Below are 23,645 nucleotides of genomic sequence, written 5' to 3' on the forward strand. Positions count from 1 at the left end.
TACCAGCAGCCCAGCGCCGGGCAGCGCTGCCTGGCCCCTGCAGCGCCCGGCCCTGCCCGTGCGGGGCGGAGACCGCGGGGCGCGGGCGGCAGCGGCGCCATGTTAGGTGCGGGCAGGCCTCGGCGCAGCCGCTGGCGCCATGTCTGCTAAGGGCGGCTGGGCCAAAGGGTCCCCGGGCCTGCGCCCGCCCCGCACTGTACTGCCGCGGGCACCCGCACGGGAGCGCGCCCAGGCCGGCCGCGAGGCACAGCAAGGACCGGACGCTCCAGGTGGGATGTGACCGCGCACTCCGCGGGAACGCCGGGGGCGGGCGGGAGAGCGCTCCGGGCCGCCCAGAGCGGAGGTGTCGCCTCGGAGCGCCGCGGGACTGGGTCTACGGCCGAGGGTAGCCTGTGCTGAGTAAGGGACGAGCGTAGCTGCTGGCTGAAATAAAAGCCTGAACGGCCTCGCTTACGGGATGCTGTGCCCCACAGTGGCCCCGGCTGGGATTTCCTCTGGTCCCCGTCCGCTGCCATCCCGCCTGGCCTCCCCTGGGGCAGCAGGAGTGCGAGGGACCGGAGGAGTGCGGGAGGCTCTGTCGGAAGGGTTTGCCTGTAGGATGAGAGGAAAGGCTCTTGGAGTCTATTCTTCCCAAAACAGCCGTCCCCGAGAAACTTTTCACGAGGGGAGTTGTCTCTGTGAGGTGCCCCAGATTTCAGTGGGAGATGAGTTAGCTGCTGCTTCTTTGCCTTTTTCTGGAAGCAAACCCCGCGATTTGCTTCACCAAATGCGTGTGGCGACTAGCAACAATCTCTTTGCTTGCAGGAGGCCGTGAGCAGAGACAACGACGTGTTGCCTGCCAGGTGTCAGTGAACACCTTGTTTTCCTGCTCGAAGTTCAAAGTATTGCAAGAGGTCGGAGGTCTGGTAAGCCTTTAGCTCGGGTCGGGTCAGTTGCATTTCTTTATTGTACTCTGACAACAGGCTACCCATAAAACAAAGAGCAGTTAGCAGGTTCAAGGGTTACTCAAATGCTTCTTCCCATGTAATGTATTAGCACCAGATAGGGTTGATATTAAACAAGATTGTAGAGTAACTTAGCCTGAAAGGGGATCCTTCCTGTGCCACTTGACCCTGTGCCACCTTCCTCAAAGCAGGGCTGGCCTCAGAGTTGCACCAAGTTGCCTGGGGCCTGATCCAGACTGAATTAGAAGCTCCTCACATGAGTACTTGGCTTCTCAGAAGGAAAAATGGTGGTAAACTACCCATATGTGTTACCTAACCTGCAGCCACTCTCTGTGTAGAAAGAAGGACGACCCCTTCCAATCAACTGACCTGAGTGCACAGCTGAAAGCCTGGGGAGCAACTTGGCAGCATGAAGCCTGTCATCGTGGTGCATGGCGGAGCTGGCCGGATCTTCAAAGAGCGAGAAGAGGGATGTCGAGCTGGCGTTGTCAGAGCTGCGCTGCAAGGTTACACTGTCCTGAAGCAGGGAGGCAGTGCCATAGATGCAGTTGAGGAGGCTGTAAGGTCAATGGAAGATGATCCTCATTTTAATGCAGGTAATGTTTTTAAGAATTAAGTGGACTTAGAATCATATTATATTTCAAGTGTTTTGCCCTGGTGCTTCTGAAAATCCTGACTTGAATTATTATTATTATTATTGCATTATTAATGTTTTATGTACATTGCAGTGGAGCAAATATTAGTGTCACAAAATAGGTGATTTCTCAGCATGGTATGTACTGTAGTTTCTCATGAGTACACTCAGGAAGGTGAGTTATGCTTTTCCCAGTCTTCATTGTTATATATCTACTATTTAATTTGAGTAGTGCTGTTTCACTTTTCTGTAAAACTTCTGTTACTGGCTATGTATATCCACTTTTAAGACATGGACTATTATGGATTATGTGTTAAGTTAATGTGTCTCTTTAAGGCACTTGGATGTACCAAGTGCAGCATTGTTTAATCCTGAGTGCTTGACCTTTACCCATTGCCACAGAGATACTGATGTTGGGGATTTTAGGTGTTTTTCTCTTCATTAATGCTTGCAATTAGTTATTTTTTAAATAGTACTAGAGAAGCACTACAGTAATGGTATATGAATGTCACGGTCCCCACAACCTGAGCGGGTATCGTGATGGTTCATTCGACCACAGGGTACAAAAGACAACAGCAAGAGACTAAGGTTTTGTTCAGCAACAAGCAGCAAAGCAGTCTTATTGAGGGCCAGCAATTCAGTTTTGGGGTAGTGGTAAGAGGGAGAGAGAGATAAAGGTGACGAAGTAGAGAGAGAGAAAAAATGAGGGGAATAACTACCAACAGATGGGACAGCCTCGGATCATCCATTGATGTCTTCCAGTTGTGGAGAGAAAGAAGTCTCGAAGGTCTCTTTGGAGAGTGATAATTTTATAGTCCATTTCAAGGTGAGGGGCCGCTGGCCAAAAGGTGGGGAGATTTATGGACTATTGTGTGTGAGGCCTGTCGTTCAGGTGCAGAAAGTGCGGTTCAGCCTGCACCTGCTTGAACGCAGTGTACCGTTGTCAGTACGGCGCACACCTGAACACAGTCCATTGGCAAGCATCCACCTTGGCCAGACTCAGTGGCTCCTGCCCAGAGTGAGTGGTAGGGATCTCAGGGTCTCAGTCTCTGATGATTGTGAGGCAGAATCAGGCAATCTTTGGACTGACCCTTGCAATGAGTCATAAATATGTACCTTCTTATAGTAAGGGTTTGTAACTGGATTTCCTGATCAGTAATGTGAATTAATGTTAGTGGTAGTAATCAAATACTTTCTCCTCTTTAGGACCTCAAGTTTATTATTTTGATGAGTTTCAGCAAAAATATCTCCCCACTTTCACCATGGTATGTCAGAGAAGAACATGAAATGAAATACCTGTAGATGCTCAGTATTTTTGATAACATGTCTATTAGTTATGTGCTCAGTTGGTTTGCAGAGGTTCATTTGTTTTGTCTCACCTTGCAGTCAAGAGCAGCTTTTATTTAATATGAAACTTTAATTGTTTTGTTATTGACTTGGGTTGAGCATTTTGATTTTTAGAGCATTCAAGCTACAATCATGAAGTGGACTTGGAGATGTAGTGTGTACTTTTATATAGTTTAGCATCAGGGTGGCATTCTCTCATTTAGCTTTTACTTAACTGGGCTTGGGCCTTCACCTGTTGTTCAGGTTTGACTATGATGGTCTAAATGGCTTACTTACAGATATATCTAATTGTGTTAATGTTCATTAGGTACAGCTGCTCTCAGAATCTGGCAAAAGTTAGCTGAAAGCTATGTGAAAAGGACCCTGATTGGAGTGGCTGTTTAAAACTCAATATGTAGTATTTATCTTCATAAAAGGCTAAAATAATTTTTGCTGTAATATTTTCTGGGCAAACACAGACATTGCTAAGAGACAATAATAAAGATGGGGAAGAATGGGCAGAACAATCAGATTGTGACCTGTTTTGCATGATAGGGTGTAGCCATGCTGTGTAGGGTCATCTTGATGTAGGCTTGGTGCAAGGGCTCAAAAGCCATACTGGTGTATAAAATTACCATTTTAGTGACTTGTGCACTGTAATAAAGTAATTAAGTTCTACTTATGGCATGGTTATATTTCTGTGTGATCTCTTTGGCTTGCAGTATGTACCAGCTTGGCATGAGTACTCCATTGATCATTGACACTATTGATCCTAGCATACTCTTTCCTATGCAGCCTTTGCAGGACAGAGGACAGGTCTGTCTGCCCACAGATACAGGGAGTTGAAGTACTCCTCTCAGTATCCTAGCTGTGATTAGGCTTATGTCAGACATGTTGATTATTAGTTTCTTCCTAGATTTTCTGTCTTCTGTTGTCTGTCTTTTGTTTTCCCTGCCCTTTGCTTAACAAGCGAGCCAAAAACTTTATTTTTTCAGCCTCAGAGGCTGGTAGTTCCTACCCATTGGTTTGGAAGGCAGGTAAAAAAGCAGCCTGTAACCACAGAAGGAAGGATTCATCCTACCTGAGATCACTTGAAGTTCAGTAACTAGCTTTGCTGTAGTATACACACTTTTGTGGCGGTTCGTGGAATGAGAAAAGTTGGCTATACAGCTCTCAAAGCTGTAGAAGTTGTGGATGCCCCCTCCATGCAGGTGTTCAAGGCCAGGTTGGATCAGGCCCTGAGCAACCTGATTTAGTGAGTGGCATCCCTACCTGTGGAAAGGGTTTGGCACTAGATGATCTTCCAGGTCCGTTCCAACCCAGGCCTTTCTGTGAGTCTATGGCAAGTGGAATAAATTGTCCTTAGAAGGTATCTGTCTCTCTTTACCACTTGTAAAAGGAGACTTTTTTTAGAAAGCTGCCTTTGATTACAGAAACTGTCTGCAATTGTTTTCTTCTCAGCAAATTTTAGAAAATCCTAAAGTGTATCCTATGAGATATGTCCAGTAGACATGGGATACTCTTAATGCAGTGATAAAAGGGCCTTGTTGAATTTCCCCTGGAACCATGGTTCTGGTCACTGATGCTTGAGAAAGGGGTACCCGAGTTCTAGTGGGAATTTTGTGATCGTGGATTAGAAAGCCTACCCTGTCAAAATAAGTTAAGAATATGGCAGGGTTTAACTAAGGAAACAATTCTTTACCAGCATAAGGAAAAGCTGGAAGAATGATTTTAACATAGGTGGCACAAGGCAATTAACCTGTAAGCTCTTTACAGATCAGTCTAGAAATTAACGTACTGTGAATGATGCAGGACTGAACTGTGGAATAATTTTTGCAGTTGGAGACAGGTAAAAAATGACTTTTGGGGGTTGTGTCTTTATGTGGCGCGACACTTTTTGAGATTACAAGAGGAGGATTACAGGATTTAGCTACCTTTTGTCACAGGATTTAATTTCATACATTCAGGTCTGAAGTACATTGGTATAGAAGTCTTATGTCTGTTAATAACAGTGGTTTCTGGACTGCTTCAATGTTGGTTTAACAGAAAGAAGAAAAACCCTACTGGATTAGTTATGTGCAATGCTCAGGTCTTTTTACCTGAGGTGCTGTGCAAGTCTGCCATGTTTTGGTTTGGATTTTTACCTCTTTTCAGGTTTAGTCTTCACTATCTGTATGAGCAAGGCCTGTGCATTTGATGACTTACAACCTATTATTCCTCTGTGGTACAATTATTGGCATTATTTAAAAAAAAAAAAAACCCTTTTGCATTGTCTCATTTTGTATGTCATTAATTTTCAATTAGGTTGGTGATAGTACTGATAATTATAGAAGAAGATAACTATCTGATGTTTTATTACTTAATTTTTATTTTTTAAAATTACTTCATGTACTGTTTTTATTTGGTAATGGAAGAACTTGTTATTTCAAGCTTTTGCTGTGGTAGTGAGAGGACACTTATTCTGCTCCATTAATTTTGGCAGTTTTTTGGAGCGCTGTTTGGAGTGTGATGTTAACCTGTTGATAGAATCAAACACTATACTATTTCTTTGGGTGGTGTTGTGTCCTCCTTTGGAAGAACTGAAAAGGCAAAATAGTTTTGTACACTTAAAAGTGATCTGGGGAATAAAGAATTCTGCTAATGATGGTTTGTTGATTTAACTTTAATACCAAGTGTATCGTTTGGATGGGATTGAAATTCTTCTTTTATAAGAATAAAACTCTGTTTTAAAGTAGATACACTCTCTGAGACTTCTGTTAACGGCTGAATTTTGTGGTTATACTCAGCAGTGTTTCTGCTGTTTTGTTTGTATTTGGGAGGTACTTTCAGTAAGTCAGCAAAGTGGGAAAGAGAAAGGTTGCTTGATGAAAGCTCATAATTGAATCACCTGGGTGGTTAGCACTTAATGACTTTCTTTTTCTCTTTCCCCCTAACTTTTTTTTTGTTTTTAGGTTGTGGATCTGTTCTAAATGAAAAAGGCGAAGTAGAAATGGATGCCATTATCATGGATGGAAAAAATTTAAACTCTGGAGCAGTATCTGCAGTTAAGTGCATAGCAAACCCAATAAAACTTGCTCGACTTGTTATGGAAAAGGTATGCTGATTATCTACTTAAGTATGAAGCATTTTCTTCTCCTTTGAACTTCATCCAGTATATTGATACACCTCAATGATGATATTTGTGTAGTGCTTTAAAGCAAGAAGGAAGGGAGAAATCGATTGGAGTGTTTGGAAACTATGGTCATGACCATGAAGCACTTACTTTCAGGATTTTGAGAAATATGTATAAAAAATAGCATTCTAAGGAAACATAACTTGACCTATACATGTTGATCTCCTGTAGTGCCGCTGCTGGTATTCAAGGTTTTTTTTGTTGTTTTTCACTTGTGTTTTGAAGAGCTTTTATTTTGTCACTCAGTCTTGTGCTTGATCTTGCAAGATTAAAGTGAGGTAATACACTGTTCACTTTGCAGTGATATGGAACTGAATTAAGTGACCCAGTTACATATTTGGCTGTGTAGTACACTCCTATGTTGTTCTGGGTAGCCTTCTCCATTGTGACCTGACCACGGGGTAGGACCAGTACAGTTGTAGGTCTTCCACCAGTAGAAGATAATACTAGCTCTATGTGGTGCTGACAGATTTTCCAAGAAAATCAAATTTATCAGGGCAGTAGAATATTACTTGACCTTCTGTATGAGATCAATCCTGACTTACTCCACTAAGAAGTCCATCTAATGTTTGCCGCAGCAGATTTCTCTTATTTTTCGGATACGGTGCAACTGATCTATGTCGGGATGGAGTAAATGATCTGTGTCTGTTTTACTATTATGAGGCTGTGACAGTGATCAAAAAGTTTGTCCTGTCTTTGGAGTTCACATTTTCATCCTACTTGTGCAGCTGCCCCATTGTTGAAAAGGTTCATATTTAAAAAGACACTTATTAATAAAGAAGACTTTGTTTCTTTAACCTTAAAGTGGCTTTTGAGGAAACAAAACCTGTTTTGGCGATCTCTAAAGATTATTGGCATTTATCTTGACCTCAGTGGTCTCCAAAGCAGATAGAATTGTTTTTGTGTACTTAATCAAACAATAGTTCTGCTTTTAAGATCAGAACATTTGACTAAAATATTGAATATAAATACTTAAGTGAAATGCATGTAATGTTGTAGAAAACAACATTAAAATATGTGATGAATAAAATTTTGCTTTACTCCATATGGATTTTATTTTGTCATTAACTAGATCAATAAATAGTAGAGGTGGTAGCTTCACAAGACAAAATTTGAGATTATAGATGAAGGGGTTGGGGAAGAGATGTCTCTAGCATGATAAAGTGAATGTTGTATTTTATTTTATTTTCTTCTGTAGAGAACCTATTTTAATTTTTATTCTATAATCACTGATTTATTTTCCTTGTTTTCTTGTCCGTGAAAAAAATCCCATTTAAGTCGACAAGAATAAGGTCAAAACATTTTGAGACTATAACTTTACAAAGTGTGTTTTAAAAATAAAAGAAAAAAGCCCCAAACCAACAAACAGAAAGCCCTCTCCTCTGTCTTGTCTATTGCAAGGTCTTTCTTATCATGGCATGGTGGTTCTGGTGTTCAAAAATGTTGAGACTAAATTTGAAATGAAATAATAAAATTCTACTGTACAGGATGAAGCATAATAGTTTAGCCCTAACACCATGACATTTTGTGCTAAAGGTATTACTCTTTGCCAAGATGCATAAAAAAAAATCTGTGTGCATGATGATAAATTTCAAATGTAAATGTTGACTAAATTGTTTGATGCATCTTGAGATGAGTTTCTGTGCTTCTCCATCTCCCGTAAATGGTTGCTCTTCATCTCATTGTTGCCCATCTGTTCATCTTGGACAGGAATTTTGGGACACCAGCCCAAGGTATTTCACAGTTCATTTCATAATGTGTTTTGTTGTGCTTAATTAAAAAACATTTTTAACTATGTGACTTGGGGGTAATAAGGGTGGTTTTCCTGGGATCTTAAGTCTGTATGTGTAATTCCCAGTGGTTTTGAGATGCCTTAATGACATAAAGAATTTTGAAACATGTGGCTCCCAAAAACAAACAAACCAACCAAAACCACCCATATATCTGCTTGTAATTATATTTCCATTCCATTATGGAACTGTGTGGGCTCCATCTGGTGGCCAGAGCAGCTCCCCTAGGTTGTTGTTGCAAAACATTTATCCTTTTTGGCTGTCACTTTCCCACTGGGCTCAAACTTGTCCGAATTCATGGAGTAGGAAAAAGGGAGGACACCAGAACAATTTCCATTCATGATTTACTGTACTGCTGTTCACAGGGGCTTCTAGAGGTGGAAGACTTCTAGTAAATTAACTAAAGTAACAAGTCTTGAAAAAGCGCTTAAATTTCTGTTGAATTAGTCCTGTTTGTACTGAGCATAAATAGAATGATACATTGAAATTTTTTTTTTTTTCCAATTTGGGGCATCTAACCCTTCTCAACTCCAACTCTTCATTAGATGGGCTTCTCATGAGCATTAGAGCACTAATTCATTGGTATACATAAGCTGTGTATGTTTTCTCCTACTCTTATTGTGCATTTACATTTGGCAGAAGAGAATTTAGCTTAGAAAACAGACTTCTTGAGGCAAAGCACCAGGTTTTTTCTGAGCTCTGTGCTGCCAGAATTGTTAAATAAAGAACTCTCATAGTCTGAACTTTAGGCCAGGCAGAAATTTGGGGTTTTTTCCCCATTTCCAGTGAAATTAACTAAAAATGCCGGGATTTGTTGCTCGTTTGTAAGATCTCTTGAACCCTTTTCTTGTCCTTTTGGATTACTTTATGTAAATGTCTTCTAGGAAAAGTAGGCACTTTACCTTAGCAAGCATATTAATGAAACTGGAAGAATGAGACAGAAAAATGTACTTTTGCATTGTTTGACAGTGTTCTACTAGTTCTTTTGATTGACAGCATCTGCTGAAGACATCTTGATGTCTTGTCAGTGAGGATCAAAAAAGAAGGAAAAAGCCCCCCAAACACAAAGTCCCATCATAGCAGTTTTTTAATCAATATGCAAGTATTTCTTGTTTGTGTAGCCTAGGAAGGTGTATATGTTATGCAAATTTGCATATGGGATGGAATCCTATAAAAAACTTCTTAGAAATAACTTAAATTTTTTATAATAAAACTTTATATTTTCAAAACTTATTTCAAGGACGATACAGTCTTAGTTGCTGAAGAAAGCAAGGGATGGAGGACATAGTCTTCTGTTACAGGTCAAGACAAAAGCAAATTTCCTACAAAAACCCACCAAACAACAAAAAAACTCCAACACACACCCAGAAATGAAAAACAAAACTATTTTGAATGCTGTATTGAGTGCTTCTTGTGGGTTAGTGGTAGTGGCAGAGGGGGGCAGTATTGTACAAAGAAGTTGGCTTTCAAGTTGAAGAACACTACTCATTAGTTTTGTTAGAAGTAGGTAGGTCTTACATCATCTCATAATATGGTAACAGCACTCAGCGTGAAAGCCTGATGTCCACTTTGATATAGACAGGGGACTTCTACTTTGTTAGCCTTAGTATTCCCTAAAGCAATACTCTCATGAATTAAAGATTAGTTAAAAAGGCATTTAAATTTTCAAAAATGTTTGATATCAGGGCAGCAACATCAGAAATGTTTCCAAAGTGCTCCTCTGTCCCTGTCCGAAGGGCTTAATGCAGAGGCTGTAATAGGCTTAAGTAGCGATCAGTTCTGACTTGGGAAGAGGTTTGTCAGGAGTCCTTTAAAACAATGCAGTGCTATACCTTGTCATGGTAGTGATTACTTGTCATTGCTGTAGAGATAACTGCAGTTGATGGTCTGCCGAATCTTAACCTGAAGCTTTGAGACTGTAAATGTCCTCCAGAATGTAGCGTGGTGCAGAAATGCCCAGCCTTTGCTGTGGTTGCTTCTGACCAAGAACTGGGACTGTGCTACGTGGGTGCTTCGCAAAGTTCTGCAGGCCTGCTGCATGGTTCTGTTTGGACTTCAGCTTGTCTGTGTGCTGTGCTGCTGCAAGGCTTGCTGTAAGTTCGGTGCTCTGCTCTGAAATTGTTCTGTGCTGTACAGTCAGACCACCACTTCTCTAAAACCTTCCAGGCTCTGACAAGCAATTGACGGCTGTGTAACTGTGCAAGAAGCTGCTGCTTACTTTTTGACACGTCAATACAAAAAAAAAATTCAGAGCTACTACTAAAGTATGAGGATAAATTAAACAAATTTAGCTGGCAAATTTCTCTAAAATACGAATTAACCAAGCTCTACAGACTTTGAAGTATGGAATTAACTAATGCTGTTGAATTAAAAGCTGTTTTGAAGTGCTTTGTAAATAAAGGAATCAAAATAGAACTTTCAAGTACTATTAGAAGAGAGTAAACATTTTTTGGACAAACCGATTACAAAGTATTCTGTTCTTAAATTTGATCCTCTGAGTTAATAAGAATAGCAGCTTGTTGAAGGAAATATTTAAAATTAAATTGTTCAGCTAATGATAACAAACATTTTAATTGTATGCTATTTACATTTGTTGGTTGTTTTCCTAGGTGTAATGTCTCTAAACAGGAATTTATTTAGCATTCTTTTGAATAAAAGTCTTCTAAATCTCTTAGTTAACTGGACAAAACAGATAGTTATGTAGTAATTTGGCAATTCTTTTGAGACAGTACAAAACAGTAGCATACAAATTTGCTAAAGAACAAATTTACCAATTTTTCTTCTCTCATTATAGTATGTGTTAAATAGATAAGTACAATTCTTTTCTATTGATGGTTATAAACTTTGTGGTTTGGAGAACTGGAAGCTTTTTTAGCTATAGTGGAAGGAGATATGGACAGAGGTTTAGAAATTTTTAAAATGAAATTTGTAATTTTCTTTGTGTGGATACTTCTAAAATTAGCAGTGATACAAAGTACAAGACAAAATAAAAATTGTCAATGAATCTCTTGTCTTTCTGCAGACAAAGCACATGCTACTGACTGACCATGGTGCACACCTGTTTGCTCAGACCATGGGTATTCCTGAAGTTCCAGGGGAGAAACTCATAACTCAGAGATCCCGGGAGAGATGGAAGAAGAACCTTGAACCAGATTCTAACCCTGAAGAGTTTCAGAAGTAGGTAAAATATATTTTATTTTTAAATTTGAGTAATTTAATCTGCTGTCTGGTTACAGAAACACTCAAACCAAAAACCCCCAAAAGAACAAAGTGACTAAGAAAACAAAACCCGAAGCAAAGAAACACAAACCTTGAAGGCCTGTATTTCCAATGTTAGGTCATTTGATAGAGTCTTTACAGTATGTCTTTATTGAAAGCTGTAGAAAATCAAACTATCAATGGATTTGGAACAAATGACTGGAACAAACTTGATGAAACTTGTTGCTGCTTAAGAAGATTATTGGTCACTTTGACAATAGCATAGGTTTTGTGGCTTTAGTGGAGAGCAGAGTTAGAACTTGTTACTGCTCTTAAAATCATCAGTTACAGAAGCACATAGAGTAGCTTTAAAAAACAGCAGATATTAATTTCTATTGCTTTTTCTGTGGAGGAGCTGATTTTAAAAAATCTCCAGTGCACATGCTAAAACAAATTACAGTAATTTCACGACTATAAGGCGCACCGGATTATAAGGTGCACCTCCGGGAATCGGCAAATTTCGCGACTTTGTATATTATATAAGGCGCACTGGACTATAAGGCGCACTTTTTTTTAGCAGCAAGGATCCATGCGGTGTGCAACAAAGTAACGAATTAGTAATGGAATCGCATGATCAGGTGCTCAATTTGCAAACATTTTTCACAGATTGGTGTAACCTTTAAACGCAGCCCCAAGCTCCCTCCCCATGCGCGGGGTCTGGCACTCCTGCCCACCCCCGGCTGGTAAGACGGGGCTTGTGGCTGCCGTGGTTTGGGGCAGCCGCGGCTCACGCCTCGGGGTTGCTGCGGTTCAGGGCGGCTCAGGGCCGCGGTGGCTCGGGGCTGTCTGTGGTTTGGGGTGGCGCGGGGCTGCCCGCTCCCTCCCTCCTCGCGTGGCTCCTGCTGGCTGGCAGCTGCCCGGTCCCGCCCACCCTGTGCAGCTGCTGCCAGCCGCGGCCGCCCGCTCCCACCCCCCCTCGCAGCTTGGTGCTCCCATGGTGCCGCCCCCCCTCGCAGCTCGGCTCACAGCTCGCACTTCCAGGTTGGAAAATTTGTCAACTTTGTCCATATATAAGGCACACCAGACTATAAGGCGCGCTTCTGGGTTCAGGCCAAAATTTTAGTCAAAAGGGTGCACCTTATAGTCGTGAAATTACTGTAATAAAAAAAACCCCAGGAACCTAAGAAATCTCATCTTGGTTAAGTATTAAGTAGATGATCAGATTTGTCTTTAAACTGGGTTAGATAGTTAAACATCAGACTTTGACCAGCAATTCCTTCTGAGTGGTGGTTGTGGCTGTTGATTATGAAAAGGAATGTAAAAAATGACCAAGGTTAGTGGTGGGTGGGAAGAAAGATGTTGCTGGATGTTGTTGCCCATCAGCAAAATGAACATCACTTGGAAAACAATCCAGAGTGGAGGTGAGGTGGACAGTAAAGGGATGAAACATGTCAGGTGTCAAGAATGCTTTCTGTGCCTGTGAAGTAGGCATAAACATAAACACTAAATTGTTTTTAGCTGCCATTTGTACGTCCCTGGTTGTGGTGTAGGAAAACACTGTATTACATTAGATAAATGTATTATGTGCTGTTCATCTGCTTTGTGAAACAGGAGTAATGGTAGGAGCAGAGTTGGATTCAAAGATCTGGAGGAAGAAATCTTTTCTGTGGCTATGTTAATTAAAGTCCATGAAAGAGGCTATAAATTACAACCTGTATGTTACTTTCAGTAAATTGCTGGAAGGAGAAACAAAGTAATGAGACAAGCATAAATATGGTCTTGTAAACAAAGTGATGTTGTTCTTGACCATAAGATCTTGGTCATAGTTTGTCTTACATGCATCAGAAGTTTTCTTTTGATCTGTGGTATTATCATTCATTGTGAAGAATTTTGAGGATGGTGTAGCCACCACTGCCTCTTATTCTCTTGAACATATCAGTTGAAATAGCATGGCATTTAAGTCTTAATTCATTCCTCATAACTGCTTCATTTTTTACCTTTTTAAAATTTTTTTTCCCCCTGAAAACAGTGTTAGGCATCTTCAATTTCACCATGGACTTCTTCTGGAATATCTGATAATAAAAAACTTGTGTGTTTCTGAATGGCTGAATACTTTTTCTTGTCTTGGCCATACTGTTATTTTTCTGAAAACCAAAACATCTGCACAAATTCAAAAAGTTGAAAACAAGTCTTTCTTAATGCAAACCCATTTTGTTCTGTGTCACATGTGGAATGTTCTTGTTCCCTGTTATGTTCACAGTGATTATGCAGAAACTTGCCTGAGGCGAACAGACAGAAGGTGAAATAGTATTAGTCAGAGGCAACATAATACCAGATCATTCTGGGAATTCGAAGGTTGGTGTATATTTTAGTTCCCTGATCTTCACAGTGTTGGAAACCCTGGGGTTTCATGGGCTTTGCAGGTAGTCTGGTGTCTCCATAAGAGATACCTTTCTCCTCTGCTGTTTAGAAACCTGCATTGATTTATGCTGAAATCTTAGGATTCCATTGCATGTACAACATCTTTTGCCAAGAACAAGGTGCGATTTGATTTATCTGCAGTCTCACACTGCAAAGACTCTAGCAATACCCTTGTTAAGAATTACTGGAGTTTGCCCGAGAATCCCACAGAAAGGGTGTTGAGTCTGGCTGTAAGGTAGTAAATGGGCTCTTAGCCCCACTGTGAATCACACTACTAGCGTAACTTGAGGAGGTATTAACTAACAAGGACCCTAACAACAATAAATAGAAAACCCCACTATTGATGCAGGGCTGAGAGACAAAATATCAGGTAACTCATTAGTTAAACGGGGATAGTGTAAGTACATGCCGCTTCATGGGTATTGGATAATTAAAGATGTAGACATTCTCTATCACAGTATATGTGGTATATGGGAATAATGCTGGATTGAAAAAACCCCTAATAGCATCCTCTGATATACCACAGGTACTTGTTGAGGTTCTTGGTACTGTCACAAACTAAAAATAGAGAGATGGCTGTAATTTGATAGCAGTTTTGTCTTCCTTGTTGGCATTTTGGAAACAACTAGCCGTGCAAAAAAAAATTATTTGTATCTTCTTTGCCTTTATCAAAGGAAAGGTTATATTGAAGCAGTAAAAAAAGGGACTGGAAAAAATCAAGTGTAGTTGTCTATCTGCTCCTCTGCAGATGAGGTGTGTTGGACACATTCACTTTATTTATTGCCAGTTGTGGTCTCAAACCAAACAGGTGATTACTGCCTGTGTGATCTGTGTGCTTTTATTTTCACAGTTGCTTAAGGTAAATACTTATCTAAGAAAATGTACATCGGGATACATCTTTCTTAATTTCTCAGGAGGATCTAACTTTAGTTGGTTGAAGGGTGCTACATGAATGTGCAAGGGAGTACTGAATTTACTAATGTTCTTTTCAGCAAATCATTTGTAACAGATGGATGGGTAGGAAGCCCATCTGCACCATCATATCAGTTTGAGATGAGGTCCGTCTCTACATAAATGTCAGAGCAGCTTATAAGGCCTGTGATTCATCAGTCAACTTTGAATTGCTGTGAATGAAGTGTAGGGACTGACAGTATGATATTTTACATAAGCAGGAGGGAACAGGAAGTTGGGTCTCTGAGAAGCCGACTGTGGGTTTCAAGGTACACAAAGACTTTGTCTGACTTAATTAGCTGAGATTTTGCAGAGCTCCAGGGAAACCCTCACCTGTGTCCAGGTAAACTCAAAAGGTATTCCTTTTCCAGTTGCCTGTTGGGTAGTTTCGTGAAGGATTGTTACAAATTATTTTCCTGTGTGGAGGGATTTAGATTATTTTTGGGGTGTGGTATACTTCTCCTAGTCACATACTGGTTTATGTTCCTACATGAATTGCTATGACTGGTATATATGGTTATTTAAACTGTTGCTTCTCAGTAATGTCTCACTTCTCACTGCAGCAACTGTTACAGTAAGTCACGACAGACCTTTTTTTTTCCCATACGCAACTACACTCGTATATTTTGAGCAGGCTATTGTAGATGTCTTTTCTTTGTGGAAGAAATAAAGATATAATCGAGACGTCTGTTTTCTTCAGTGTGTGAAGATTTTTAAACCAATATGCAGTTTCAGCAGAGTCTACTGGCCAAGTGATTTAAACCTCAAGATTACGTAGCTACAGAGTACAAAGATCAAAGTATGTCTTAATGATGCATTGTGAGCAGTTCTAGTTGAAAGGAAAATAAATAAGCTTTTTTTTAACAGCATTCAAACATTAAGGGGAGTAAGGAAAAGGAAAGAGGAGGAACAGGAAGGAAATGATTCAGTGCATGCATAACATTACTGTCCTTTTCTGTATTCACTCATTTACGTGCATTGTCATTAATAATTCCGGTTAGCCTCCTGTTGAGACAGTGGAGCCAATTGTTGCATCTTTGAGTTGCCATTTAGGGGAAAGTTGTGTGTCAGTTTGTGTGTCAGCCAAAAAACTACTCCAGAACTATAATGACTAGAAGTATTTCTGCCCTGTGTGCTTTTGTTTTGCGGGTTTTTTTTCCTCCCCAAGTTTCCATGCTATGAAAGTAAACAAGTCATGGTGGAAAGATTAAAAAAAAAAGTATTTTCTACTCTGTCAAATACAAAGCTTGTGAGAATTGTTGGATGTTTCTTGTTGTTTTTGTAATGAGAAACATGGCCAAAATGGCTTTATGATGAGCAGTAATTCTGTTGTAGAAATCTTCTTTAAAGCTACCTGGGAAATAAAGGCAACGTGCTTTGGCAGGTATGCTTTAATTCTGTCTAATTTTGTGAACTGTTTTTCTTGGCAGAGACCTTGGAACAGTCGGTGCTGTTGCTATAGACAGTGAAGGCAATGTAGCTTGTGCAACATCCACGGGAGGACTCTCTAATAAACTGATTGGTCGTGTTGGTGACACAGCATGCATAGGTATGAGGTGTGGGATCTTGCCTTTCACTTTTTGGGGGTATCTTATTTAAAGAAAGAAAAAAAAGTATTAAAGTTCTCCTTTTCATTAGTGAAACAAAACATAAATACTAATCCATCTGAAATTGAGGTCTAACATTCAAATCTATCTAGCTAACTAAAGCTTCATACAGCATGGAGATTTGTAAGAAAGAATTGGGAGTTGTGTGTGGAAAATGGGTAAGGGAGCTTGTTTTTTCTATCTTTTCTTCAGTGCTAACACCTGTGTTTCCTTTCTGTTGATTCTGATAAAACTCTCCATTTTTATGGCTCTGCTTTCCACTGAGTCAAAAAATGTAGCCTGCTCCATATTAAGATGCTGTTTCCTTGATACTTAAGGAAGTACATGTAATTGCAATTACCACTTGTATCAGTGAGCAAGAATTATAAATTGACTCTTAGAGAGCCCTGATAAGACTGTCTCAGAACCTAACAGATGTGGTGTGGAATAAAGGAAATATTTAAAGAGATCTCTTATCCAAGTATAAAGAGACACTTGAAATCCTTTCCACAGACTTCTTCCTCTCATGAAACAGACTTGCTATTTGATTGCTTCAGGGTTCTACCATACAGCTGAGATATGGAAAATAATTATTTTTAGTAAAACATGTTCCAAACTCAAATAATATTGCTGTTGGTAATATATGACTATTATAAAACTGTCTTTCTTTTGCATACAAAGTTGCTGACATTTTGTTATCCTCTGGATTTTGACTATGGTTTTCAGTTTTCTGTCTCACTGCAGCCTTCTGACTGCAGATAGCCTCCATCCTGTAGATCATGTTTGGCGTTCTTATAGTTTGGGACAAGGGTTTGTGAAGGACAAGTGAAACTGGGCACTTTTGAGCATATTGCTTGCAACTTTTGGTCTCGCTAGGCATCTTCAGAATTTGATACCGAAATGTCAGCTGTGCTAAACATCAGAGGCTTTGGTAAGGGGGCATTGACTTAATATGGCAATGGTTTTTCACGTTACTCAGAGTCCATTTAAAGGATCTGATCAAGAAAGTATAGAAGAGATTAAGTTTTCATGGCTCTTCTAAGGCCTCTTTCCCCTCCCCCAGTACCTTGTGTATAATGCTGTGGCATGTTTCTTCCTAGCTCCTGGGACATATTTTTTTAGGAGATGTGCTAGAAATATGGGTATTGAGCAAGCACAAGCTTGGTGGAGAACAGGGTGTGGAATGTGCCAACAAAACAAGGATGGGAGGAAAAAAAAGGAGGGATGGGGAGTTCAACAGAAGAAACATTCTGCTTGTGGTGAGGACTTTGAAGATTCTTCAGGGGTTCTTTGTGATGTTTTCTGAGAGCCCAAGCTCTTCAAATCTCTTCCATGCTGTGGAGAGTAAGTTCTCCTCAAACTGGTCAGCTCACCAATGTCCTCACTAGATCTTCCTTCATACCTACTCAGTTGATATGACCTGGCATTCTGCATCCCGACCCAATCTTGCTGATCTTCAATATACCCTCCCTTGCTGTTCTGGAAAATATTTTTGCCCATTCCTGTGGAGTGTTGGCCTGCTTCAGCCTTTTGTACACAAACAGATCACTAGTCTTCTCTCAGCTTGGCAACTGACTTACTCCAACTGTTGTTCATCTCTTTCATAGATTTTACTTTTCAAATTGTGGCAGAAATGAGAAAGAAGCTTTTCTGCTTTTTTGCTCTCAGAAATGCACAGAGCTAATGGACCTAAAGGAAGAAATGTTTGGTACCTATTTTAAACAATGCAGGATTTTTAAATCGTATTACAGAATATTGCCTTCTTTTTTTTTCTCTTTTGAAAGGAAGTGGAGGTTATGCTGACAACCATTCTGGTGCCACTTCAACGACAGGACATGGGGAGAGCATTATGAAAGTGGTCTTAGCCCGACTGATTCTCTATCACATGGAGCAAGGTATCTTCCAGACTACTTGTAATCTGAAATAACAAGCATAGGAAACACTGCCTAATCACAGGTTTCAGTGTATATGTGGTCATCCTAGAACAGTTGTCAGAAGAGTTGCTCTCAGGGGTATGTGGATGGCTTAAAACAAAAATTCAAAAACAAAGTATTAAATTTTTAATAAAACTAAAATAGCTAAGGCAAACAGAATTATCTCTGCTGCCTGATACTGAATCGTGCTTTAGATCAGTGTACATTGAAAGACATTACTCTATACTTTGTTTAACAAAAGATCTCTGTAATAATTTTTTCCCAATTATAAATTAAAACTCTGTGAACAAGAAAAAGAAAATAAGTAAAAATAAAAAATATTTGAGGGAGCAGTAAGGGTGGGCTTAAAACAGGTAACTGGAGCTGAAAGTATGGGATACTGCCTTTCTAATAAACTGTAAAGGTCTTTATTGTAATAACTGAATACAGCAACAAGAATTTTATTTTAAGACTTTTTAATCATTATTTCAATATACATTTTGTTTTGGAAAATGTACTAAACTGACTGGGCGGGTATGTGGTAAACAGCTGACACAGTATGTCTTATGTGACTGTAACACAATCTGACTGTGGGATGACCCTTTGTAGCTTTACCTTCATGACTTGGTCTGTCATCTAAACCCTTGATTATGTTACAGCCTGTAAACAGGCAACATACTTGTGTTGCATGCAGTTCAAGAATCATTAATACAGATATCACCATTATTTTTAGAAAGCTGTAGCTTTGGGGCAGTACAGTGTTAACTTGCTGTGAGATTGACCAAAGTGGAGATAGTTGGAAAACATTCAATTTATGTTTTCATTGGAGAAGCAGTAAGTAGAGAGACAAGTAACAGCTGCAAATATTTTTTTGTGCTTTACAGGGCTGTTTGCATATAATGGGTGCGTTTCTCTAAATCTCATAGCTGACGTGACAGTTTCAGCATAAAATACAACCTACAGATTATTTCCCAAAGCTCTTAACATGTTATGCTCTCCCTTTACTCTCTAAGTATTCAATTTGTGAACAGCTTTCTAAGCTCTTGTCTAAACTATGTAAACCAGTTTCTTCTCTGGCTTGAAGTTAACTGCATTGCAAGACTTATGCATTGATAGCAGTTGTCTGGCTTGTGATTAATCAGTTTGAAAGGCAAATGAGTCTCAAATTAAAAAGTTTATTGGAAAAAGAGGAAAGGAAAATGAACCCACATGTATTCATGTCTAATTGGTTTGCACTTGTTCACCCTGCCCATGCTTGCTTTACTTTCATTCATCCTGCACAGAAGTATAACTCAGCTGCCAGGCAAACATGTCAGCAATTAGATTCCTCCCAGCCCCTCCACCCAACATGTTTTCCATGAAGGCACTGAAAACAAACCCTCAAGTTATTACAGCTTTTTGAGTCCTTGAACGGTGAGCTGAAGTTGCATATGTAAGAACAACTGTAGAGCCCTCATAATTCTGTTCAGCTATTTGGTAATTCACATACTAACATCCTCTTTTGGACAAATGCTGCAAATTTACTTCTGTATTTCAGGAGTGAATTGCTTTGCCAGTCTTAACAGCTGTTGGAATTTCAGTCTTATGGTGGCAGCTGTTGTCTTGGTGGAAAATCAAACAGTGAAATACTGACCCTTTGAAGACAGTGCCACTGACTTGAATAGTCACAGTGTCACCCGTGCGTCACAGTAAGGAGCTTTATCCTGTCAGTCACCAGTGCTGTGAATAATTCTGACTCTGATGGTTTTATTTGGTTTTAACTTAAAAATTGCGGAGAAGGCATGAAGGTCAGATTTTGTTCTATAACCTAAGCTTGCATAACATTTCTGAGGGTCTGTGTCTTAGGGTAATTAGGCCGAGCCAACTGCATTCCTGAATGTGTATTTAAACTTGTAGTGAACAAATATTTTGCAGCTATTACCAGTCTGTGTGTATGATATACCTAGTAAATTTGATTTATTTAGCAAATACTCTTGTTAATATGAACCAAGTAGTGAAAAGCTGAGTTGCATTGCTGTTCCTTTGTCTGATGTCTAGTACATTGAGACCTCATTTTGCCTGATGGTTTCAGAAGTTTCAGGAAGAGTCATGCTGATGTCTGCTTTTGATAAATTATGACAATGTGTAGTACGTGCTTTGAGCTCTGTTGCAGCCAGTGGAACTGGAACAGAGACGATGACTGAAATTTTTGATTGTTTAGATGTGTCTTTTTTTCAAATTGTAAATGCTTTAAATCTAGCTTATCACAAACCTTCAATGAAAACCTTGCAGATTGGCATTTTTTTCCCAGGCAAATGATGGCATAAGAAATGGTGTATCTTGAACATAAAGTGAGTTAGTTTGTGTTTAACACTGAATCAAAATCTGAAACTATGTAAATAAATACTTGGAGCAGTACCACACCATAGCGGCTCTTTGCAACTATCCAGAGCCTTTCCAAAAATACTTCCTTTGTTAGACTGGAAATTTCTTGCTGATTTAGTTGAAAGAGAAGTTAGATTTGACTGGTTCCATGGGGAGGGATGAAATTTAAAGAGAATTTTTAAACTGTCAGGAGGACAGGTACTATGAAGTGATTTTGTTTTTCTTTTCAGGAATGTCACCAGAGGTAGCAGCGGACACTGCATTAGACTACATGAAAGACACGAGTCGGGGGTTTGGGGGGTGTTATTGTTGTCAACAAGCAGGAGAGTGGGCAGCAAGGTTTCTCCACCAAGCAGATGTCCTGGGCTACTGTAGAGGATGACAACCTGCATTATGGGATTTATGCTGGGGAGAAGTATACAAAACCTGTTGATGAAGCACTTGCATCTGAAAGGGAGGGACTCTAAGAATGAAGAAATTTGATGGAGAAAGAATGAAGGTCTCCAGTTTTTATTGGAGGACAGTGACAGTTGATTATGTCTTTTTGAGAAATCTTTTGGTTCACAGGCATTATCACATTTACAGTCAAAACAAAATCTGGACGTAATTTTTTAGTGGACATGTATATATGTGTAGTCTTTTAATACGATTGTGAAGTCAGATTTTTAGCTAAGAAAGAGAATGGTCTGTAGGTTCCTTGGTTAGCATGCCTTAATCTTACATTAAAGGGAATCTGAGTTTCAGTATTAGAGGAACTCATTTCTATGTACATTCTCAGAGACTGCTGCCAGGATGATTTGAGAGATAAATACCTATTAATTAAAAGCTGAATTTTGAAAGTCAAGTCTTTTAAGCAGCCGTCTTGTGATAACAACTTGATAACTGTCAGTGAAATAACACTAAAGAGCAGTGAAGGGTTAAGATTAAAATCATTGTCACAGTCTTGAGGTAACTTGTCACAGGATATAATGAAGTAAAGAAAATAACTTTCTCCAGAGAAGGGAAAGGGTGATGTTAAGGAACTGCAATTCCGTTCGTTGACATCAGACAGGAAATCGCAACAAAGTTGGCTACAATATTTCAAACTGTACCTGGTCAGTTAACAGGAAAGATGCTGCTGACCAGTAGTATTAGGGGGAGTAATAAAGTCATGATTTCAATAAAAATAACAGCAATCTTTACTACTCAAATTTAAAGGTGATAGGCACCTTTTAAGTCAAAACTTGAGACAGAGATGCTGATTAACTGGAAAAATAATCATCTGAAAGTGAGTGATCAAAGCAGGTTGTACTAAAAATAAATAAAACTGCCTGTTAACAAGCTTCTTGTGTGAAGTCTGAAACATTGTAGAGATTTTTTTAAATTACAGTAATTTCACGACCATAAGGGGCACCCGGACTATAAGGCACACCCCCTGGGAGTCAGCAAATTTCACAACTTTGTAGATCATATAAGGCGTACCGGACTATAAGGCGCACTGGTTTTTTGCAGCGAGGAGCCGCATGGCGCACAACAAAGTAAGGAATTACTGGCAGGTGCTCGATTTGCATACATTTTTCAAAGATCGGTGTAGCCTTTAAACGCAGTCCCAGGCGCCCTCCCCGTGCAGCGGGCTGCGGCACTCCCACCCACCCCCAGTGCCAGCTGGCATGGCTCCCGGCTCCCACCGCACGCCCTACGCTGCGTCCCAGCTTCCCCCTGGCTAGCAACAGCGGCGCTTCTCCCCCGCTTCTCCCCCACTTTCCCACGGCGGTGGCAGCAGCCGCGCTGCTTCTCCCTGCTTCCCCGCGGCTGCACTGCTTCTTGCGGCTTTCCCGCAGCAGTGGCCGCTCTGCTTCTCCCCGCTTCCCCGCGGCTGCGCCGCTTTGCCGCGGCCACAGGGGCTGTGCTACCGCCATTTTGCCATGGCCGCAGGAGCTATGCTGCCACCGCTGCTTTCCTGCGGCCGCAGAGGCTGCGCCGCCGCCGCTTTCCTGCGGCTGCCCAGGCTGCGCATTATATAAGGTGCACTGGACTGTAAGGCGCACTTCCAGGTTCGGGGGGAAAATTTAGTCAAAAGGGTGCGCCTTATAGTCGTGAAATTACTGTATATTCTGTATTACTTCTAATACATTTTCTTCATTATGATTTTGTATTTTTAAAGAAAAAAAATCATTTTTTATTTTCTGATTCTAAACTATATAAATTTTTTGTGTTAAGAACTGTAATAGATTTATGCATTTCAGCTGGTGACTAGATTTTCTCTTGCATGCCATCATTCTGTGGAATGCTCCCTTCACAAGATAGCCGAAATCAACATAACAAAAATCTTTAAACATGGTTCAAAACTACTCATGTGCCCCAACTACAATAAGCTGTCTTACTGAGTTGGCACATACAGAATAGTAAGGTTGCCAAGACTGTCTGAACTTGCTCTGTACTTTGATCCATGGTTTCTTGGACATCGCAGATGGTTCAAGAGAAGATGGTGGATGCAAAACATGACCATGGAGTACTTACACACTTTTTTCAATGGAAGATCATATTGAAAATGGTTTTACCTGATCATCAGAAGTTCATAAAACAGTAACACTAATTCTAATGTGCTCATTGGTAGAAAAAAGTTCCTTCTATTGAGTTAATTAATTTCCCCTTTTGCACGTAAGATATCAATTCTACAGGGCCAGGCTGTTCTCTGGGGGTAAAAAAAAACTTCATTTCCAAAATACATCCAAAATATTTGTCATCAATAATCTGCTTTGTTTATCTCACCTATCCCTAGTGGAAGGTAAAATTGAGGACAGGCAATAGAAAAACAACCTCCATGAGTTCAGCCAAAATTCCCTTTACAGCATTATTTTAATGGAATTGCTCAATGGGTTTTTTTTAATGAAAAGTAATCCAACTTGAAGCATGTTTTGTAGAGCTAAATGGTGATGCATAGGGGCATGGATGTAGGCTGTACACAAGAAAACAGATATCTTGTCATATATACTGGCTTTGTCAGATGAAAGAGTGTATGGAAGGCACACTCCTCATAACCTCCCTTTGCTTTAAGTAGGGAGGTTTGTTTACCCTGTACTGCCATAACACCTGGCATGCCTTCTTTGTAAAGCTGTTTTTGTGTTAGTATTTTTTGTTCTGATCTGCTCCAAGCTGACCAAAACCCAAAAGATGGTTAGTGTAGCAGCAAGCATAAGCTGATACACCTGCTGGGTGGTTGATTGGCGAGGATTTGGCGCTATGCTAACCCCACAAGTTGGCTTTGCGTCGGCTTTGAACAAGTTCACATCGGCCCAAAAGGCACCAGCCACCAGCATGTCAGGGTTGTGAGAAGGAATAGTAAATGGCTACTGTGGTTAATTCA

General features: G+C 40.2%; 1 protein-coding gene across 1 annotated transcript; it reads left to right on the forward strand.

Moving 5' to 3' along the window:
* Positions 1–141: 141 nt before the first annotated feature.
* On the forward strand, positions 142–21,619 carry ASRGL1 (asparaginase and isoaspartyl peptidase 1). The gene is given in 9 exon segments (XM_033054846.2): positions 142–269; positions 805–905; positions 1,268–1,540; positions 5,856–5,998; positions 10,889–11,043; positions 15,867–15,985; positions 17,807–17,917; positions 20,530–20,573; positions 20,575–21,619. Coding segments are annotated over 7 exon segments (951 nt in total). The 5' UTR covers positions 142–269; positions 805–905; positions 1,268–1,353; the 3' UTR covers positions 20,767–21,619.
* Positions 21,620–23,645: the final 2,026 nt, after the last annotated feature.

This window comes from Catharus ustulatus, chromosome 3 (assembly GCF_009819885.2).
Source record: "Catharus ustulatus isolate bCatUst1 chromosome 3, bCatUst1.pri.v2, whole genome shotgun sequence".
In the NCBI taxonomy this organism is placed as follows: Eukaryota; Metazoa; Chordata; class Aves; order Passeriformes; family Turdidae; genus Catharus; species Catharus ustulatus.